The following is a 20,700-nucleotide window of genomic DNA, read 5'->3' on the forward strand; positions in this document are numbered from 1 at the left end:
AATCTGCTAGAAGAACATACGATATTATAATTTATATTTGTTATTTGTTATTACTATAAAAGCAATATTGTTTTTTAACTAATTTGTGGTACTTACTAGTGGATTTTCACCTTTGAAAGAGAGTCATAATAACATCCTTATTTTTTTGTTTTTGTTTTGGTCAAATTTTAGTCTATAATCGTTATCCGGCACTTCTTACTGCATAGTAAAATTTAAGAAAAGGGAGGAAAATAATAGGAAAGTTCTTGGTTATCACTATAAAGAACTAACTTTTTTGCTGCAGTGTTTCCCAAATTTCCCAATATCCCATCTCCAAGAATATTGATATAGCAAAATAAAGAGTGAAGAAGATATTTGGAGAAACCAAAAAAAATAAAAATAAAAATAAAAAAAATAGACAATAACAAATAAAAATGGTTTGTGATACATTGGTCTATCACCCTACGGTGACACGTCTAATTAAGTACCTTGACACAACAGCTGGAAGAGAGAAGGCGTTACGTCTGCTGCAGTATTTGTGTAGATTCATTGCGGCCAATCAAATGTCAGCTCTAGCAAAGGGCTTGCAGACACAATTCACCATTGTACGTAAGATATTGCGTTTCTTGAAGCCATTGAATCATTTACAGGCCGCCTCAAAGCTCTACGATAACAGACTATCGGGTGATAATATTATACGCTTAGGTAATGTTATAAAGAACCTGGCCTACGCAGGGTACTTGACTTTTGATCAGGTCAATTTACTGCGTATCTTACAGATAGTGCCAGTGACTCAGTTTACGGGAAAACAAGTACCAAAGTTGGCGAACTGGTTCTGGTTCTTGGGGCTAGCTTCAGGTTTGGTGATTGATGTACGGAACATCCATACCTCGCAGGGTAAACTTCTAGCTATTGCGTCAAAGAGTGCTGATGGAGAAGATAGCAGCACAGAGAAGTATTCCGAAGATGTTAAAGCTGCATATGTAGCGGCCTGTAAGCAGAGATACAATGCTGTCAGAAGGTTGGTATGGGACTCTTTCGATACATTTATCGTGTTGAACAACCTTGGATATCTCTCCAGCTCTGAGGAATCAATAGGTCTTGCTGGTGTTGTGACCTCCTTGCTCGGTCTAGAAGATTTATGGAAAGCAACTCAGTAACTACCATTTGTCGAAATGAAGTAGTGATGATTATCACCACAACTCGTTAGTAGTATTTTTATTTTCCTGTGACAATATCATATCATAACATTTCTGACAGTTTTTTTTTCTTTTCCTCTTGGATATGTAAGCAACTATTATTAATTAGTAGGTGGTCTTAATAAATATTTATGCTGTGAGCATATCATTTCAACCAAGCTTGTTTATGTGTATAGAAGAAATATGTATGTTAATAAACCAAATATCGCTGTAATTGTATTCATTTTTTCTTCTTTTATGTACAATTAATGTTTAGGATGTAAAAACTACATGCGCACTTAAAAAAGTATGAAACCATTCCTTGAGCCAGATTGCAAAAGACTCCTACATTGTCGACCGGTCCTGGAGGCATAGGAGTTGATCCTTTTATATTGTTGGACTCTTCTTCAAATACATTATCAGGTTTTACAGATGTGATGAACGTGATGTATAGTCTGTCGTCACATTAGACGATATAATACGCTCGCGCCATGCTCTCTAGTGCGAATATCAAAATTCAAGAGATGAGCACCTTATAATAATAGTGTACACAACGTATAAGGAGCAGAGGTTAGTCAATTCTGGTTCTAGTTACGAATTTGTTTCGGCGTGTTAATATATCAAGCACTTGGTTAATTATCAGCTGTTGGATAAAGCAAGGAGAGAAAAAGTGCTATTTCAAATATTTCCTTTTAGATCAAAACAGTTTAGCAGTGGTAGAATAAGAAACTTCAGCATATCTACAAATTATCGAACTGAAATAGGCTCATATTTAACAGTGCCTGCGGTGTGTATCAACAGATCTGAAGTTTAAAGAAAGGGCTGCAGTGAATTGGCAAAAACAAACAAATTGAACTGATAAACTAATAGAAGGACTCGCTAGAATGAGTGGTAGCCCTGGGAATGGATATGACTCTCATGGCATGGGTATCCCTGTAAACGGTGTAACTTCTCCTGGAAGTCCCGTAAATATAGGTTCGCCAATGAATTATGGTGCGTCTCCAGGTGCGGGATTACAGAGGGCACATATGTCTGGAAGTATATCATCTCCCGATGCTATGAATGGAAGGATGGGACAAAGTCCCGGCGGAAATGTGTCAATACATGGACATAATGGAATTCCAGCGCCTCCGCATCAGCGTAGTACTAATATAGGCAACGGAAGCAATGTACCAGGCATGACTCAAACGGGTCAACCATTAAGCCAGCGCCAGATGCTTCAGCAAAGGATGCTGCTGCGACAACAACAAGCCCAACAAGCTCAACACCAAAGACAAATTGCTCTACAAAACTACGAAACCCAGTTCAACCAACTGTTAATGACGCAAAACACGAAACCTAGAAGAATATACAACTTTGTAGAAGATCCTCAGGGTCTTCTCAGGAAGTATGAACAGTACCGTCCAAGTTTCGAATTCCATATCTACGAAAACAACTATAAAATATGTGCACCTGCGAACACACGACTACAACAACAGCAGAAGAACCCTGAGTTGACAAGTGATGGGTTAATCCTCAATAAGAACAACGAGACTCTAAAGGAATTTCTAGAACATGTGGCTAGGGGCCGGATACCGTACGCCATAATGGAGGTTTTGCGCGACTGTAACATACAGTTTTATGAGGGAAACCTAATTTTACAAGTGTATGATCATACTAACACAGTCGATGTGTTTGTCAAAGATACAAAGAATCAGTCTCAGAATGTGAAAAGCCCTAACAAAGGTCAGGAACACGTAGGTCCTCGCGGTTCCAGTCATGATGAGTCAGAGAAGCCAGTGGACAATAGTATCAAGAAAGAGAGCACTTTCGACGTAAAAGCAACCCACAATGAACAGAACCGTACAGTAAATAGTCAGAATATGGAGAATACCAATGCACTAGGTAGTCCAGGTCCTGCAGCAGGCAGTCAGCAGACAGAGCAGAAGGGAGAGAAAGCAACTGAACTAGCAAACAAAAGCAGTGGCTCAGGAACTAGCGACAAAAAAGAAAAACCCATGACGTATAAGCGGCCTAGAGTCTATAGAACGTTACTGCGGCCGAATGATCTCTCACAGTACTACGATATGATGAGTTATGCAGATCATTCACGTTTTTCTGATAGCATATACCAACAATTTGAGTCCGAAATCTTGACTATAACGAAGCGAAATTTATCATTGGAGGTACCATTGAATCCCTATGAGCACCGTGATAAGCTTGAAAGTGAACTATTTCTAGAACCACTGTGGGATGATGAGAAACAAAAGTGGATTCACCACCACAGAAGCGAGAGCTCAAGAAAGGGGACTCGTGGGACTGTAGCACACATTCCTGAACATGTTGATAACGAGCAGAAAACCTCAGAATACGAGCAGCTAATGCTCATAATGAACGAAAGAACGACGACCTCTACTAGTGCCACTTTTGCTGCTATATTAACAAAGAATGCTCTAGACAAAGCCAAAGCTGCCTCAAACGGCTCCGGTGACGAAGAGGACCAGGATGGGGTTGGCAGTACAGGTGGACGCGATAAGGACAGATTTACCACAGGTAACAAGGTGGCTTTGGCTGCTGCGACTGCGGCAGCATCGTTAGGCGGCGCTAACAACGATACCAACCAATTCAGAAGACTAAAGTTTATAGAACAGTGGAAGATCAACAAAGAGAAACGTAAACAACAAACGTTGGCAAACAACATGCTACCTACTACGTACAATACACGTATATCCATGACCACACAGGGTGGAGAAGGGAACACACGTGGAGCTGGATCAACTGGAGGGACAAATACAGGAGATAGCGCTAAAGCTGGCTCGAAGAATGCAAAGGCGGGGAACAAACGGGCAGCAGCAAATACTAGCGATAAACCTTCAAAAGTAAAAAAACCAAGGAAAACAAAAGCCAAAGCAGCCGATGGTGAGAGTGCGCCTAAGAAGAAAAAGGCACCGGCTAAGAAAAAACAACAGTCTCAACACAGTGACACAGCTGGAAGCCCTAACAATACTGGTACACCAGCTGCATCGTAAGGTAGTCTTGAGTTTGTACTCAATATGCATCTCTATTATTAAGATTAGGAGAAGGAAGTCATTACTAGTTACAATATTATATATATATAGAAATTACAATGTTCTATTTGGGTATGTAATTTATATTATATTCATTGGCATTAACACAGAATACGATGCGAAGAATCTGATGGTTCTGTTCAGTTAGTTGACATCAAGCAAAAGAAGTCTTAGGCTCATTTTCAAGCAAATATTTTATTAATTCGTAAACATTCATACGATCCTCTACTGTATGTATCCAAATTCCGTAGACTTCGTGCTTGAGATTTTTTATAATCACCAGCTCATCTTTAACTTCCACACCCATACACTCTAGCGGATTTTCTGAATCTTCTATGGAGTCAAAAACCTTTCTTTTATTTACAGTGCTGTTCGGTACTATACCCATAGAGAAGTTATCAGGGTTGATCCGATTAAGGATGATCAACCCATAGTTGTATATGTCCCTCCCCGACAGTACCTGGCCCTGCCCATAGCCCTCGTTAGATTGCCCCATTGATCCATTCAATAAACTTGCTTCCATACTGCTGTCCTGGTGCGATAATATCTCATGGGTATTTGTTACGTCTCGCAGATATATAGCAAGCACACCCTGATATTCTAATTTGGCCCACTCGTCTCTGTCGAAGTCCCACTTGTACACCGACGCATGTGGTGTATGAAATAACAGCTGCTTAATCTTGGGATCATATCTTCCTATAACGTTGAAATTCAAGGCTTTTCTGTAGAAGTCCAGTGCCTGTTCAGCATCCTTATCGTTGTTATTACTGGCCATATTGCTGATCCAATTGATATTCTTCTAGTCTGTTATAAATGTAAGCGTATGTCTTATGTATCAGTGTGGTATAAAGATTCTATCAGCTTTCTAATTGAGCAGAAGGGTTTATAGGCGAGATGATAACACTCTGCTTGCTACATTCCGTCTGTTCTGCCTTCCGGTCTGGGAATGGGCGAAACCATAATGGTTACCCGCACCTTAAATCGTGAACAAGCATAATGTTAAAACGACTGATAACATTAATATCACATTGAAAGTACTTGCGGTTTAGACTGCTACCCACTCAGGTAACATGTTCTTTAATTAAGAATAAATCTACAAATTTTGCAAGAGAACAAAACAAATTACTGTAACTGTATGAACCAAAGAAAGCTCTGTCATCAGTCTATTGATATTCCTGTCCAGTTTTAATATGTGCATGCTCGGTGCCATATTTGCTAGAGGATATTATAACTGTTAGATATGTTTGAAAGTTTATAAGTAACTAACTATTTGAAATTTGCAGAGAAAATATCATACCGGATGAGAAAAAAATGAAAGTAACCAGTTAATAAGTCCAATTACATATACTCTACCATAATAGATCATGTCCTAATACTAAAATATGATAAGAATAGTAGGAGATATACTTGGACCTCTCTAAACTCCTTATAAACGGCAATAAAATCTATTAAAAACCCCTGTAAAAATAAATGGGGAGGTTACTGTAGCAGCTAAGCATAAATGGAACTTGGTTCCACCTCCACATTGTGGTGTCACATATATGACGAGAAACAAAAGCATAAAATGCTATTTGCGAACTCTTACATTATTAGCTAAACGAGCTTGATAGTGAATTGATTCTAAATAACTTAACAGATGTTGACAGCGGTCTTTTTTATGCCCCTTGTTTGCTACAGGGATAGTAGTAAGTCATTATATATCAGCTATCAGTGTGCACCCCACATTTATTACAGGAGGGTATAATTATTTCCTTTCCTTGTTTTCATTCTGACTAAGCAAAACTTGTATTCTAGCAATTCAGTGAAACCAGTACCTAATTATTACTTGTTGTTTTCTTTCTTTAAATGTATGAAAAACTGGGATTTGTGAAAGAGTAGCTTTTTTTTATTTTTAGAACAACTAGATAATATTTCTGGGGTATACGGCGCTGTTCCATTCAAATTATTTACCATCAGTTGATTTCATTGCTGTGCTATTAAATTTTAGATCAATACCAAGATAAGAATAGTGGCCAAAGGAATTTAGGTGTAGATACAAAACAATAACCTCGAGCTTGTAACTGAGATTATATCGTGGAAATATAACATGGCCTGAATAACAGAGTCAACAATTGAGAGTCAAGTTTTTCCGCAAGTAGTCATCTATTAGGTAGTCATCATGCAATTGCAAATAAAAACCAAAAGGAAGTGCGCACCGGAAAAACTCATTCATAATCGCCTCTACTAAAGTACCGGAAATTGAATACAACATTTGGGTCCCATTAATTTCCTATTAATGGCTGATTTGAACAAATTTTCATTTCGGAAAAATTCAACTCGAGAAACGTAGTAACTATGCAAGCTGCAAGCTGCATTCCGTAGATCAATATTGGCCCCACCATTTGGAATGTTTGAACCTGGTGGGGTTGAGGAGCTCAATAAGGCAAAAAAAAATATGTCAATTCCTATTTGACTGCAAATTATGACGTATATAAGAAAATGAGTAGGGGGTTGAGCTCCGTCCTGTGCAGGATTTCTTTGCCCCTCACGGCCTTTTTTCTTTTTTTGTAGCAAGTTTTTATTATATTGTTTTCATTCCAAATAGGAAAACTTTACTGTCTACCGGACTATTAAGGAAGCTGAAGAGAACGCTCGACCATACCGACCAGCAACACTGAAAGTCTGAAGAGAATTATCACCATTGTTAAGATTTGAAGGCTACAGATGCTTCTTTGAATTCTCTTTATAATAGCCTACAAACTTTTCTAAGAGGCGTTTGTATTACTATATGAGAGGGTTGGATTGAAGGAAAATGTAAAAGAAACAAGAAGCGTCCAGTGAAAGGAAGCAGAAAAGAAAAGGAGAAAAGAAGAGCAGAAAAGAATAGCAGAAGAATAGCAGAAAAGAAAAGACGCAGGACTAGGGTCTGCGGTGAGGCTGTGGGAGGCAGGGAGGAACAAAGGGCGGTGAGTGAGGAGAGTGCAGGCGGGGCGTCCCTATGTGTCTTCTGTGCTTGCTGCTCTGGGCCAACTGCACATATCTCTACGCAATTGTGCCAGATGTGCGCACCGGAAAAACTTTTCACGTATTAGCTAGCAGAAGCCTAAGCAACATCAATCATAATTAATCGCGGGGTATGATCCAAAGGCCAGTCTGGTAAATGAGGGTCTATGTTAAGTTAAACTAGGAGCAAAGAGGGTATAGCTATTGTTAGAAAACTTGTGAACAGACTTTGCAGAACATATAGACCTCTTCAACACAATGGCTTCTTGAAGAAAAAAAGATATAAAAGGACAACGTAATCCTGGTTTTGGGAGCTCTCAATTCCCATTCCTTTTCTCTTATATCTCTTCATTGTAATATAAAACCAACCAAATCAATTAAGATACAAAATAACATATAACTAATAACTCTACTACTCACTATTATAGTACTACTACAAGACTAGAATAGTGACTAAACCTATTACTTTGAGAATAAATAACAACCCTGTTCATCTATATTTTCGAAAGAACACCCAAAATAACAAACAAAAATGTCTCACGATCAGAGCTTGTCTCCATCTGAGAGTATCACAGAATCTCCAGTCAGGGAGATCAATGTTGTCAACACCTACAAGGATGATGACTTCGCTTTGGAACAGAAGCAAACTGCTGACGTGACCGAGGGCCAGTCCCCAGAGGAAGAAGGTCCACAGAAGCCTTTGTCTGCCTACTTCACAGTTATCTGTCTGTGTTTGATGATTGCCTTCGGTGGTTTTGTCTTTGGCTGGGATACCGGTACTATCTCTGGTTTCGTTGCCCAAACCGACTTCAAGAAGAGGTTCGGTCAAATGGCCGAAGATGGCTCTTACTACTTATCTGATGTTAGAACTGGTTTAATTGTCGCTATCTTTAACATCGGTTGTGCTATTGGTGGTTTAACTCTAGGTCGTCTTGGTGACATGTACGGCCGTCGTCTAGGTTTGATGGCTGTTATTGTCGTGTACGTTGTCGGCATTGTCATCCAAATCTCATCCACTACAGTATGGTACCAATATTTCGCCGGTAGAATTGTCTCAGGTCTTGGTGTCGGTGGTATTGCTGTTCTATCTCCAACCTTGATTTCCGAGACTGCTCCAAAGCACTTGAGAGGTATGTGTGTATCTTTCTACCAATTGATGATTACCCTTGGTATTTTCTTGGGTTACTGCACAAACTACGGTACCAAGAGTCACAACGACTCCATCCAATGGAGAGTGCCACTTGGTCTGTGCTTCGCCTTCGCCATTTTCATGGTTTTGGGTATGTCTATGGTTCCTGAATCTCCAAGATACTTGATCGAAAAGGGTAAGTTCGAGGAGGCCAGACGTTCTTTGGCTCGCTCCAACAAGGTCTCCATGGATGACCCAATTGTCAGCGCCGAGGTTGACAGTATTCACGCCGGTGTCGAAGCTGAAAGAGCTGCCGGTAACGCTTCCTGGGGCGAACTGTTCTCCAACAAGGGTAAGATTCTACAACGTGTTATCATGGGTATCATGATCCAATCTCTACAACAATTGACCGGTTGCAACTACTTCTTCTATTACGGTACCACCATTTTCAAGGCTGTCGGTCTTGAAGACTCCTTCCAAACCTCTATCATCTTGGGTATTGTCAACTTCGCCTCCACCTTTGTCAGTTTGTACACTGTCGACAGATTTGGTCGTCGTAAATGTCTACTATGGGGTTCTGCTACTATGGCTGTTTGTATGGTTGTCTTTGCCTCTGTCGGTGTCAAGGCTTTGTATCCAAACGGCAAGGACCAGCCATCGTCTACTACTGCTGGTAACTGTATGATTGTCTTCACCTGTTTGTACATTTTCTGCTTTGCTACCACCTGGGCTCCAATTGCCTTCGTCATTGTTGCCGAAACCTACCCATTGCGTGTCAAGAACCGTGCTATGGCCATTGCTGTCGGCTCCAACTGGATCTGGGGTTTCTTGATCGGTTTCTTCACTCCATTCATCACCACTGCTATCAATTTCTACTATGGTTACGTCTTCATGGGCTGTCTGGTCTTCTCCTACTTCTACGTCTTCTTCTTCGTTTGCGAGACCAAGGGTCTAACCTTGGAAGAAGTCAACGAGATGTACGAAGACGGTGTCTTGCCATGGAAGTCTCCAGCATGGCTACCAGCTTCCAAGAGAGGTGCTTCCTATGACGCTGACGCTGCTTTGCACGACGACAAGCCATGGTACAAGAGATTCATCTAGGTACTCGATACATGTACCTGCCAGCTTTTTCGACCACACGCTTGTTTTTAAATACTGAACCTAAAGACGTTGACCGTCTCTTTGATGACCCTTTGCTACGACACTTACGCATATTAATGACACCTTACTTTATATTCTAAGAGAAACATAATCTCAACTATTACTACGCGGCTGTTGAACGGCCTTCTTGTACATTGATTTGCTCGGATTTTCTTTTCATGTTTCCATAGAGACACTCATCATCTTTTCGAATACTTTCAATTTGATACACAAATTTATTTATACTACGTAATACATATCTCATAATATAATATTTGGAAAAAAAGACGTTTAATCTGTTTATTTATTTATTTTTATTATCCTTAAGTACTGTTCTTTTCTAGGATGTGCACAGGTTGAGAGCTGGAAAACTTTGACTGTACGATCTTCACTTGATAATAAGAATTTTAGAGCTGTGTCGTTTGCATAATAAGACACAATCATAATGGCACAATCCTTTGGCACTTTTGGGGCCGACCTTGTGCTTTTTATTCTCTGCAATATATACTGTATGTGAAAGCTAACTATTCATGACTAGCTTTCCTTTAGATTGATGAAACTGTTTTTTTTTTATTTATCTAATATTACAGTGGAAGTGTAACAAAACAAACGTACGCCAAAAAATAATATCAGCTTGTAGTTATGATTGATAAGCATAGCCTTTTGTTGTTCTTCGAAAGCATTCGAAAATATCGATGGGAATTGATGATCGTATCAAGAGCATTAGCTAACAGACAACTTACCCGTATTGAACGAATACAATGTAACTTCTGACAGATATAAAGGACGTTTTGGAGGAGAAGGATTGACGGTATAGTAGCGATTTTCTCTCAGCGAAGATATGACGTATATCTTCAGTTTTGGCACAAAAAATTCGGATTTTTTGGTCTCGAGGAAAGCTAATCAGGAATAACGGCTTAGAAGAGTTCGCGTGAATGTAGTCCCCACCTGTTGGTAGAATTGGTGGATAAATGAGGAGGGGGAGGAGGGTTTAAAAAGGAAGAAAAGGAACAAGACAATGGTGTGAGACAATTGGTGCAGCACAGTCGGAAAAATACAAATATAGTTGTGGCGAATGTTGGCAAAAAATAAAATACAAAATGAAAAACGTAAAAGAAACAAGAAGCGTCCAGTGAAAGGAAGCAGAAAAGAAAAGGAGAAAAGAAGAGCAGAAAAGAATAGCAGAAGAATAGCAGAAAAGAAAAGACGCAGGACTAGGGTCTGCGGTGAGGCTGTGGGAGGCAGGGAGGAACAAAGGGCGGTGAGTGAGGAGAGTGCAGGCGGGGCGTCCCTATGTGTCTTCTGTGCTTGCTGCTCTGGGCCAACTGCACATATCTCTACGCAATTGTGCCAGATGTGCGCACCGGAAAAACTTTTCACGTATTAGCTAGCAGAAGCCTAAGCAACATCAATCATAATTAATCGCGGGGTATGATCCAAAGGCCAGTCTGGTAAATGAGGGTCTATGTTAAGTTAAACTAGGAGCAAAGAGGGTATAGCTATTGTTAGAAAACTTGTGAACAGACTTTGCAGAACATATAGACCTCTTCAACACAATGGCTTCTTGAAGAAAAAAAGATATAAAAGGACAACGTAATCCTGGTTTTGGGAGCTCTCAATTCCCATTCCTTTTCTCTTATATCTCTTCATTGTAATATAAAACCAACCAAATCAATTAAGATACAAAATAACATATAACTAATAACTCTACTACTCACTATTATAGTACTACTACAAGACTAGAATAGTGACTAAACCTATTACTTTGAGAATAAATAACAACCCTGTTCATCTATATTTTCGAAAGAACACCCAAAATAACAAACAAAAATGTCTCACGATCAGAGCTTGTCTCCATCTGAGAGTATCACAGAATCTCCAGTCAGGGAGATCAATGTTGTCAACACCTACAAGGATGATGACTTCGCTTTGGAACAGAAGCAAACTGCTGACGTGACCGAGGGCCAGTCCCCAGAGGAAGAAGGTCCACAGAAGCCTTTGTCTGCCTACTTCACAGTTATCTGTCTGTGTTTGATGATTGCCTTCGGTGGTTTTGTCTTTGGCTGGGATACCGGTACTATCTCTGGTTTCGTTGCCCAAACCGACTTCAAGAAGAGGTTCGGTCAAATGGCCGAAGATGGCTCTTACTACTTATCTGATGTTAGAACTGGTTTAATTGTCGCTATCTTTAACATCGGTTGTGCTATTGGTGGTTTAACTCTAGGTCGTCTTGGTGACATGTACGGCCGTCGTCTAGGTTTGATGGCTGTTATTGTCGTGTACGTTGTCGGCATTGTCATCCAAATCTCATCCACTACAGTATGGTACCAATATTTCGCCGGTAGAATTGTCTCAGGTCTTGGTGTCGGTGGTATTGCTGTTCTATCTCCAACCTTGATTTCCGAGACTGCTCCAAAGCACTTGAGAGGTATGTGTGTATCTTTCTACCAATTGATGATTACCCTTGGTATTTTCTTGGGTTACTGCACAAACTACGGTACCAAGAGTCACAACGACTCCATCCAATGGAGAGTGCCACTTGGTCTGTGCTTCGCCTTCGCCATTTTCATGGTTTTGGGTATGTCTATGGTTCCTGAATCTCCAAGATACTTGATCGAAAAGGGTAAGTTCGAGGAGGCCAGACGTTCTTTGGCTCGCTCCAACAAGGTCTCCATGGATGACCCAATTGTCAGCGCCGAGGTTGACAGTATTCACGCCGGTGTCGAAGCTGAAAGAGCTGCCGGTAACGCTTCCTGGGGCGAACTGTTCTCCAACAAGGGTAAGATTCTACAACGTGTTATCATGGGTATCATGATCCAATCTCTACAACAATTGACCGGTTGCAACTACTTCTTCTATTACGGTACCACCATTTTCAAGGCTGTCGGTCTTGAAGACTCCTTCCAAACCTCTATCATCTTGGGTATTGTCAACTTCGCCTCCACCTTTGTCAGTTTGTACACTGTCGACAGATTTGGTCGTCGTAAATGTCTACTATGGGGTTCTGCTACTATGGCTGTTTGTATGGTTGTCTTTGCCTCTGTCGGTGTCAAGGCTTTGTATCCAAACGGCAAGGACCAGCCATCGTCTACTACTGCTGGTAACTGTATGATTGTCTTCACCTGTTTGTACATTTTCTGCTTTGCTACCACCTGGGCTCCAATTGCCTTCGTCATTGTTGCCGAAACCTACCCATTGCGTGTCAAGAACCGTGCTATGGCCATTGCTGTCGGCTCCAACTGGATCTGGGGTTTCTTGATCGGTTTCTTCACTCCATTCATCACCACTGCTATCAATTTCTACTATGGTTACGTCTTCATGGGCTGTCTGGTCTTCTCCTACTTCTACGTCTTCTTCTTCGTTTGCGAGACCAAGGGTCTAACCTTGGAAGAAGTCAACGAGATGTACGAAGACGGTGTCTTGCCATGGAAGTCTCCAGCATGGCTACCAGCTTCCAAGAGAGGTGCTTCCTATGACGCTGACGCTGCTTTGCACGACGACAAGCCATGGTACAAGAGATTCATCTAGGTACTCGATACATGTACCTGCCAGCTTTTTCGACCACACGCTTGTTTTTAAATACTGAACCTAAAGACGTTGACCGTCTCTTTGATGACCCTTTGCTACGACACTTTGTGCATTAGCATCAAATTTTATGCGATAATGACGTTTACAAGAAACAAAGTTTATGAGTTAGAAGTTTAAAACAAAGATATATTTAGCCTTTTTAAACAGATAAACATTTATATTTTATAACATTAATAATTACATCCTAACTATAGTAATAAACTAATATAATATAATAACCTTGTTATAACAGAGAACATCTTAAATATTAATATATATCATCGAAAAAGTCAAAATATAACATGCTTTATATTGAATTAACTATCGTTACTAAAAAATAACTGATATACTACATGTTTGAAAATTTTTCGAACATTGCTGTAAAACAATATGAAGAGATTATCGTTGAATATATCCAAAAGCCTATATAAAATAAATGCAGGTATATCCTTACCACTAATCCTTTCCCCTATATAAGTGCAGATTGAACAGGTTTGAGTCATTGATAGCCTTTAGTTTGAATTAGAAATAGAATGGTTTAATTTTGAAGGTATATATACATTTTTTCCTATTACATTTATTCTTCTCAAAAGTTGCGAATTATGAAGGTCGACTGTATCCAATACATTAATTTAATGACCTTTAATAAAAGGGTGGTGTATTACTAACTGGTATTTTAATTTTAATTTTTTATTTGAGAATATTTGAGCTATTTGATTATTAACATACTCCAGTACAATTTTATAATGTATATTATTTCAACAGAAGTGAATAAGATTGTAAATATTCATCAAACAAGAGTCTAATAAGTCCTGACGACGACATTTTAATTTCGACGATGAAATCAAAAACTTCAACTTCTTCGTCGCCTTTTTAAACATGTGCTAAATATTCACACAAAGTAACACTCAATAATATAGAGATTGAGGACTTATAGCGCAGTGAACAACATTATCCATATAGAAAACCGACATTGATTTCTAAATAAATATCAAATTATCGATTCGTACCGTAATTATACTAGTTGAGTATTTTACTGTGTTGATCAAAAAATAATTATTATACACTAAGCCATATTATATCTGTAAATTTACTGCTATTTTATACTTTAATACTATCACTCATGTACATACCATAAAAGCACAGACTATTCCTCATTTCATCCTTAGAATTTGTGGAATATTGCTTCCATATGTTATTTAATTCTAGACCTATTATAAATACTGCGTTGTTTGTATTATTCAATTATATACCATTATATGTTACATTATATTATTTACAGAGTCATAGATGAAAATAACAATTTAGATATATACAGTTACTTGAATCAAGAAGAATTAGTAGTAAACATAAAAATATGAAATATTCTATGTCTTAAATTTGATCATCTGTATATGCTGAAAGATATATTTTATAATTATTGAGTTAGTTTACATATATTTTTATAAATCAACAATATTCTACGAATCGAGAATATAAATAATAATAATAAGATAAGGAAGAAAAATATTATACTAAAAAAGCAAAGTGTAATAACACCTCGAGGTTTAGTTTTAAGCTCTCAGAAAAGGAATTTTAAGGATGACTATTCCTGTATCGAACCTGTCCCTCCTGATCATATTAATGAATCAATTAGCTTAAACAATGGCATCACAACAAGTTAGATGAATCCTTACTAAGGAAGAATATTCTGAGTTTGTTGATAGAACTGACATTTGACTCAATAAATTCATTCTCCCAAAACTTTGTAAAATTTAGATTGTTAACATTTTTAACAGCTCTAAATTTAATAATCTATCTCAATGAATTGGTGAATCAATAAATATATAAATATTATTATTTTTACTTGTATGTCAAAATTGGGAAATTGTGATAACAGTTCTCGAAAATATTTTATAAAATATGGCAACTGATAGGGTAGGAATGATGTCATATGCTGGGGGAAATTCTTGCATTTATTTTATATAGGCTTTTGGATATATTCAACGATAATCTCTTCATATTGTTTTACAGCAATGTTCGAAAAATTTTCAAACATGTAGTATATCAGTTATTTTTTAGTAACGATAGTTAATTCAATATAAAGCATGTTATATTTTGACTTTTTCGATGATATATATTAATATTTAAGATGTTCTCTGTTATAACAAGGTTATTATATTATATTAGTTTATTACTATAGTTAGGATGTAATTATTAATGTTATAAAATATAAATGTTTATCTGTTTAAAAAGGCTAAATATATCTTTGTTTTAAACTTCTAACTCATAAACTTTGTTTCTTGTAAACGTCATTATCGCATAAAATTTGATGCTAATGCACAAAGTGTCGTAGCAAAGGGTCATCAAAGAGACGGTCAACGTCTTTAGGTTCAGTATTTAAAAACAAGCGTGTGGTCGAAAAAGCTGGCAGGTACATGTATCGAGTACCTAGATGAATCTCTTGTACCATGGCTTGTCGTCGTGCAAAGCAGCGTCAGCGTCATAGGAAGCACCTCTCTTGGAAGCTGGTAGCCATGCTGGAGACTTCCATGGCAAGACACCGTCTTCGTACATCTCGTTGACTTCTTCCAAGGTTAGACCCTTGGTCTCGCAAACGAAGAAGAAGACGTAGAAGTAGGAGAAGACCAGACAGCCCATGAAGACGTAACCATAGTAGAAATTGATAGCAGTGGTGATGAATGGAGTGAAGAAACCGATCAAGAAACCCCAGATCCAGTTGGAGCCGACAGCAATGGCCATAGCACGGTTCTTGACACGCAATGGGTAGGTTTCGGCAACAATGACGAAGGCAATTGGAGCCCAGGTGGTAGCAAAGCAGAAAATGTACAAACAGGTGAAGACAATCATACAGTTACCAGCAGTAGTAGACGATGGCTGGTCCTTGCCGTTTGGATACAAAGCCTTGACACCGACAGAGGCAAAGACAACCATACAAACAGCCATAGTAGCAGAACCCCATAGTAGACATTTACGACGACCAAATCTGTCGACAGTGTACAAACTGACAAAGGTGGAGGCGAAGTTGACAATACCCAAGATGATAGAGGTTTGGAAGGAGTCTTCAAGACCGACAGCCTTGAAAATGGTGGTACCGTAATAGAAGAAGTAGTTGCAACCGGTCAATTGTTGTAGAGATTGGATCATGATACCCATGATAACACGTTGTAGAATCTTACCCTTGTTGGAGAACAGTTCGCCCCAGGAAGCGTTACCGGCAGCTCTTTCAGCTTCGACACCGGCGTGAATACTGTCAACCTCGGCGCTGACAATTGGGTCATCCATGGAGACCTTGTTGGAGCGAGCCAAAGAACGTCTGGCCTCCTCGAACTTACCCTTTTCGATCAAGTATCTTGGAGATTCAGGAACCATAGACATACCCAAAACCATGAAAATGGCGAAGGCGAAGCACAGACCAAGTGGCACTCTCCATTGGATGGAGTCGTTGTGACTCTTGGTACCGTAGTTTGTGCAGTAACCCAAGAAAATACCAAGGGTAATCATCAATTGGTAGAAAGATACACACATACCTCTCAAGTGCTTTGGAGCAGTCTCGGAAATCAAGGTTGGAGATAGAACAGCAATACCACCGACACCAAGACCTGAGACAATTCTACCGGCGAAATATTGGTACCATACTGTAGTGGATGAGATTTGGATGACAATGCCGACAACGTACACGACAATAACAGCCATCAAACCTAGACGACGGCCGTACATGTCACCAAGACGACCTAGAGTTAAACCACCAATAGCACAACCGATGTTAAAGATAGCGACAATTAAACCAGTTCTAACATCAGATAAGTAGTAAGAGCCATCTTCGGCCATTTGACCGAACCTCTTCTTGAAGTCGGTTTGGGCAACGAAACCAGAGATAGTACCGGTATCCCAGCCAAAGACAAAACCACCGAAGGCAATCATCAAACACAGACAGATAACTGTGAAGTAGGCAGACAAAGGCTTCTGTGGACCTTCTTCCTCTGGGGACTGGCCCTCGGTCACGTCAGCAGTTTGCTTCTGTTCCAAAGCGAAGTCATCATCCTTGTAGGTGTTGACAACATTGATCTCCCTGACTGGAGATTCTGTGATACTCTCAGATGGAGACAAGCTCTGATCGTGAGACATTTTTGTTTGTTATTTTGGGTGTTCTTTCGAAAATATAGATGAACAGGGTTGTTATTTATTCTCAAAGTAATAGGTTTAGTCACTATTCTAGTCTTGTAGTAGTACTATAATAGTGAGTAGTAGAGTTATTAGTTATATGTTATTTTGTATCTTAATTGATTTGGTTGGTTTTATATTACAATGAAGAGATATAAGAGAAAAGGAATGGGAATTGAGAGCTCCCAAAACCAGGATTACGTTGTCCTTTTATATCTTTTTTTCTTCAAGAAGCCATTGTGTTGAAGAGGTCTATATGTTCTGCAAAGTCTGTTCACAAGTTTTCTAACAATAGCTATACCCTCTTTGCTCCTAGTTTAACTTAACATAGACCCTCATTTACCAGACTGGCCTTTGGATCATACCCCGCGATTAATTATGATTGATGTTGCTTAGGCTTCTGCTAGCTAATACGTGAAAAGTTTTTCCGGTGCGCACATCTGGCACAATTGCGTAGAGATATGTGCAGTTGGCCCAGAGCAGCAAGCACAGAAGACACATAGGGACGCCCCGCCTGCACTCTCCTCACTCACCGCCCTTTGTTCCTCCCTGCCTCCCACAGCCTCACCGCAGACCCTAGTCCTGCGTCTTTTCTTTTCTGCTATTCTTCTGCTATTCTTTTCTGCTCTTCTTTTCTCCTTTTCTTTTCTGCTTCCTTTCACTGGACGCTTCTTGTTTCTTTTACATTTTCCTTCAATCCAACCCTCTCATATAGTAATACAAACGCCTCTTAGAAAAGTTTGTAGGCTATTATAAAGAGAATTCAAAGAAGCATCTGTAGCCTTCAAATCTTAACAATGGTGATAATTCTCTTCAGACTTTCAGTGTTGCTGGTCGGTATGGTCGAGCGTTCTCTTCAGCTTCCTTAATAGTCCGGTAGACAGTAAAGTTTTCCTATTTGGAATGAAAACAATATAATAAAAACTTGCTACAAAAAAAGAAAAAAGGCCGTGAGGGGCAAAGAAATCCTGCACAGGACGGAGCTCAACCCCCTACTCATTTTCTTATATACGTCATAATTTGCAGTCAAATAGGAATTGACATATTTTTTTTTGCCTTATTGAGCTCCTCAACCCCACCAGGTTCAAACATTCCAAATGGTGGGGCCAATATTGATCTACGGAATGCAGCTTGCAGCTTGCATAGTTACTACGTTTCTCGAGTTGAATTTTTCCGAAATGAAAATTTGTTCAAATCAGCCATTAATAGGAAATTAATGGGACCCAAATGTTGTATTCAATTTCCGGTACTTTAGTAGAGGCGATTATGAATGAGTTTTTCCGGTGCGCACTTCCTTTTGGTTTTTATTTGCAATTGCATGATGACTACCTAATAGATGACTACTTGCGGAAAAACTTGACTCTCAATTGTTGACTCTGTTATTCAGGCCATGTTATATTTCCACGATATAATCTCAGTTACAAGCTCGAGGTTATTGTTTTGTATCTACACCTAAATTCCTTTGGCCACTATTCTTATCTTGGTATTGATCTAAAATTTAATAGCACAGCAATGAAATCAACTGATGGTAAATAATTTGAATGGAACAGCGCCGTATACCCCAGAAATATTATCTAGTTGTTCTAAAAATAAAAAAAAGCTACTCTTTCACAAATCCCAGTTTTTCATACATTTAAAGAAAGAAAACAACAAGTAATAATTAGGTACTGGTTTCACTGAATTGCTAGAATACAAGTTTTGCTTAGTCAGAATGAAAACAAGGAAAGGAAATAATTATACCCTCCTGTAATAAATGTGGGGTGCACACTGATAGCTGATATATAATGACTTACTACTATCCCTGTAGCAAACAAGGGGCATAAAAAAGACCGCTGTCAACATCTGTTAAGTTATTTAGAATCAATTCACTATCAAGCTCGTTTAGCTAATAATGTAAGAGTTCGCAAATAGCATTTTATGCTTTTGTTTCTCGTCATATATGTGACACCACAATGTGGAGGTGGAACCAAGTTCCATTTATGCTTAGCTGCTACAGTAACCTCCCCATTTATTTTTACAGGGGTTTTTAATAGATTTTATTGCCGTTTATAAGGAGTTTAGAGAGGTCCAAGTATATCTCCTACTATTCTTATCATATTTTAGTATTAGGACATGATCTATTATGGTAGAGTATATGTAATTGGACTTATTAACTGGTTACTTTCATTTTTTTCTCATCCGGTATGATATTTTCTCTGCAAATTTCAAATAGTTAGTTACTTATAAACTTTCAAACATATCTAACAGTTATAATATCCTCTAGCAAATATGGCACCGAGCATGCACATATTAAAACTGGACAGGAATATCAATAGACTGATGACAGAGCTTTCTTTGGTTCATACAGTTACAGTAATTTGTTTTGTTCTCTTGCAAAATTTGTAGATTTATTCTTAATTAAAGAACATGTTACCTGAGTGGGTAGCAGTCTAAACCGCAAGTACTTTCAATGTGATATTAATGTTATCAGTCGTTTTAACATTATGCTTGTTCACGATTTAAGGTGCGGGTAACCATTATGGTTTCGCCCATTCCCAGACCGGAAGGCAGAACAGACGGAATGTAGCAAGCAGAGTGTTATCATCTCGCCTATAAACCCTTCTGCTCAATTAGAAAGCTGATAGAATCTTTATACCACACTGATACATAAGACATACGCTTACATTTATAACAGACTAGAAGAATATCAATTGGATCAGCAATATGGCCAGTAATAACAACGATAAGGATGCTGAACAGGCACTGGACTTCTACAGAAAAGCCTTGAATTTCAACGTTATAGGAAGATATGATCCCAAGATTAAGCAGCTGTTATTTCATACACCACATGCGTCGGTGTACAAGTGGGACTTCGACAGAGACGAGTGGGCCAAATTAGAATATCAGGGTGTGCTTGCTATATATCTGCGAGACGTAACAAATACCCATGAGATATTATCGCACCAGGACAGCAGTATGGAAGCAAGTTTATTGAATGGATCAATGGGGCAATCTAACGAGGGCTATGGGCAGGGCCAGGTACTGTCGGGGAGGGACATATACAACTATGGGTTGATCATCCTTAATCGGATCAACCCTGATAACTTCTCTATGGGTATAGTACCGAACAGCACTGTAAATAAAAGAAAGGTTTTTGACTCCATAGAAGATTCAGAAAATCCGCTAGAGTGTATGGGTGTGGAAGTTAAAGATGAGCTGGTGATTATAAAAAATCTCAAGCACGAAGTCTACGGAATTTGGATACATACAGTAGAGGATCGTATGAATGTTTACGAATTAATAAAATATTTGCTTGAAAATGAGCCTAAGACTTCTTTTGCTTGATGTCAACTAACTGAACAGAACCATCAGATTCTTCGCATCGTATTCTGTGTTAATGCCAATGAATATAATATAAATTACATACCCAAATAGAACATTGTAATTTCTATATATATATAATATTGTAACTAGTAATGACTTCCTTCTCCTAATCTTAATAATAGAGATGCATATTGAGTACAAACTCAAGACT

At 38.8% G+C, this 20,700-nt stretch overlaps 7 protein-coding genes across 7 annotated transcripts; 5 read left to right on the forward strand and 2 right to left on the reverse strand.

The window, feature by feature from the left end:
- Positions 1-413: 413 nt before the first annotated feature.
- On the forward strand, positions 414-1,139 carry PEX11 (Pex11p; the record flags this gene model as incomplete). The annotated part of the gene is made up of 1 exon (XM_071055242.1): positions 414-1,139. The coding sequence occupies one exon, from the start codon at positions 414-416 to the stop codon at positions 1,137-1,139; it is 726 nt and encodes a 241-aa protein (XP_070909935.1).
- Positions 1,140-2,041: 902 nt separating this feature from the next.
- Positions 2,042-4,165, forward strand: SPT20 (Spt20p; the record flags this gene model as incomplete). Its single annotated transcript, XM_071055243.1, has 1 exon — positions 2,042-4,165. The coding sequence occupies one exon, from the start codon at positions 2,042-2,044 to the stop codon at positions 4,163-4,165; it is 2,124 nt and encodes a 707-aa protein (XP_070909936.1).
- A 193-nt stretch (positions 4,166-4,358) lies between these two features.
- On the reverse strand, positions 4,359-4,979 carry DCP1 (Dcp1p; the record flags this gene model as incomplete). The annotated part of the gene is made up of 1 exon (XM_071055244.1): positions 4,359-4,979. One exon carries the CDS (start codon positions 4,977-4,979, stop codon positions 4,359-4,361), a length of 621 nt encoding a protein of 206 aa, XP_070909937.1.
- Positions 4,980-7,718: 2,739 nt separating this feature from the next.
- Positions 7,719-9,416, forward strand: RNJ42_05081 (sugar porter family MFS transporter; the record flags this gene model as incomplete). The annotated part of the gene is made up of 1 exon (XM_071055245.1): positions 7,719-9,416. The coding sequence occupies one exon, from the start codon at positions 7,719-7,721 to the stop codon at positions 9,414-9,416; it is 1,698 nt and encodes a 565-aa protein (XP_070909938.1).
- A 1,869-nt stretch (positions 9,417-11,285) lies between these two features.
- RNJ42_05082 (sugar porter family MFS transporter) lies at positions 11,286-12,983 on the forward strand (the record flags this gene model as incomplete). Its single annotated transcript, XM_071055246.1, has 1 exon — positions 11,286-12,983. The coding sequence occupies one exon, from the start codon at positions 11,286-11,288 to the stop codon at positions 12,981-12,983; it is 1,698 nt and encodes a 565-aa protein (XP_070909939.1).
- A 2,469-nt stretch (positions 12,984-15,452) lies between these two features.
- On the reverse strand, positions 15,453-17,150 carry RNJ42_05083 (sugar porter family MFS transporter; the record flags this gene model as incomplete). Its single annotated transcript, XM_071055247.1, has 1 exon — positions 15,453-17,150. The coding sequence occupies one exon, from the start codon at positions 17,148-17,150 to the stop codon at positions 15,453-15,455; it is 1,698 nt and encodes a 565-aa protein (XP_070909940.1).
- Positions 17,151-19,889: 2,739 nt separating this feature from the next.
- RNJ42_05084 (mRNA-decapping enzyme subunit 1) lies at positions 19,890-20,510 on the forward strand (the record flags this gene model as incomplete). The annotated part of the gene is made up of 1 exon (XM_071055248.1): positions 19,890-20,510. The coding sequence occupies one exon, from the start codon at positions 19,890-19,892 to the stop codon at positions 20,508-20,510; it is 621 nt and encodes a 206-aa protein (XP_070909941.1).
- Positions 20,511-20,700: the final 190 nt, after the last annotated feature.

The sequence above is a fragment of the Nakaseomyces bracarensis genome (genome assembly GCF_045282275.1).
Source record: "Nakaseomyces bracarensis strain CBM3 chromosome Unknown Scaff13_0, whole genome shotgun sequence".
Taxonomy (NCBI): Eukaryota; Fungi; Ascomycota; class Saccharomycetes; order Saccharomycetales; family Saccharomycetaceae; genus Nakaseomyces; species Nakaseomyces bracarensis.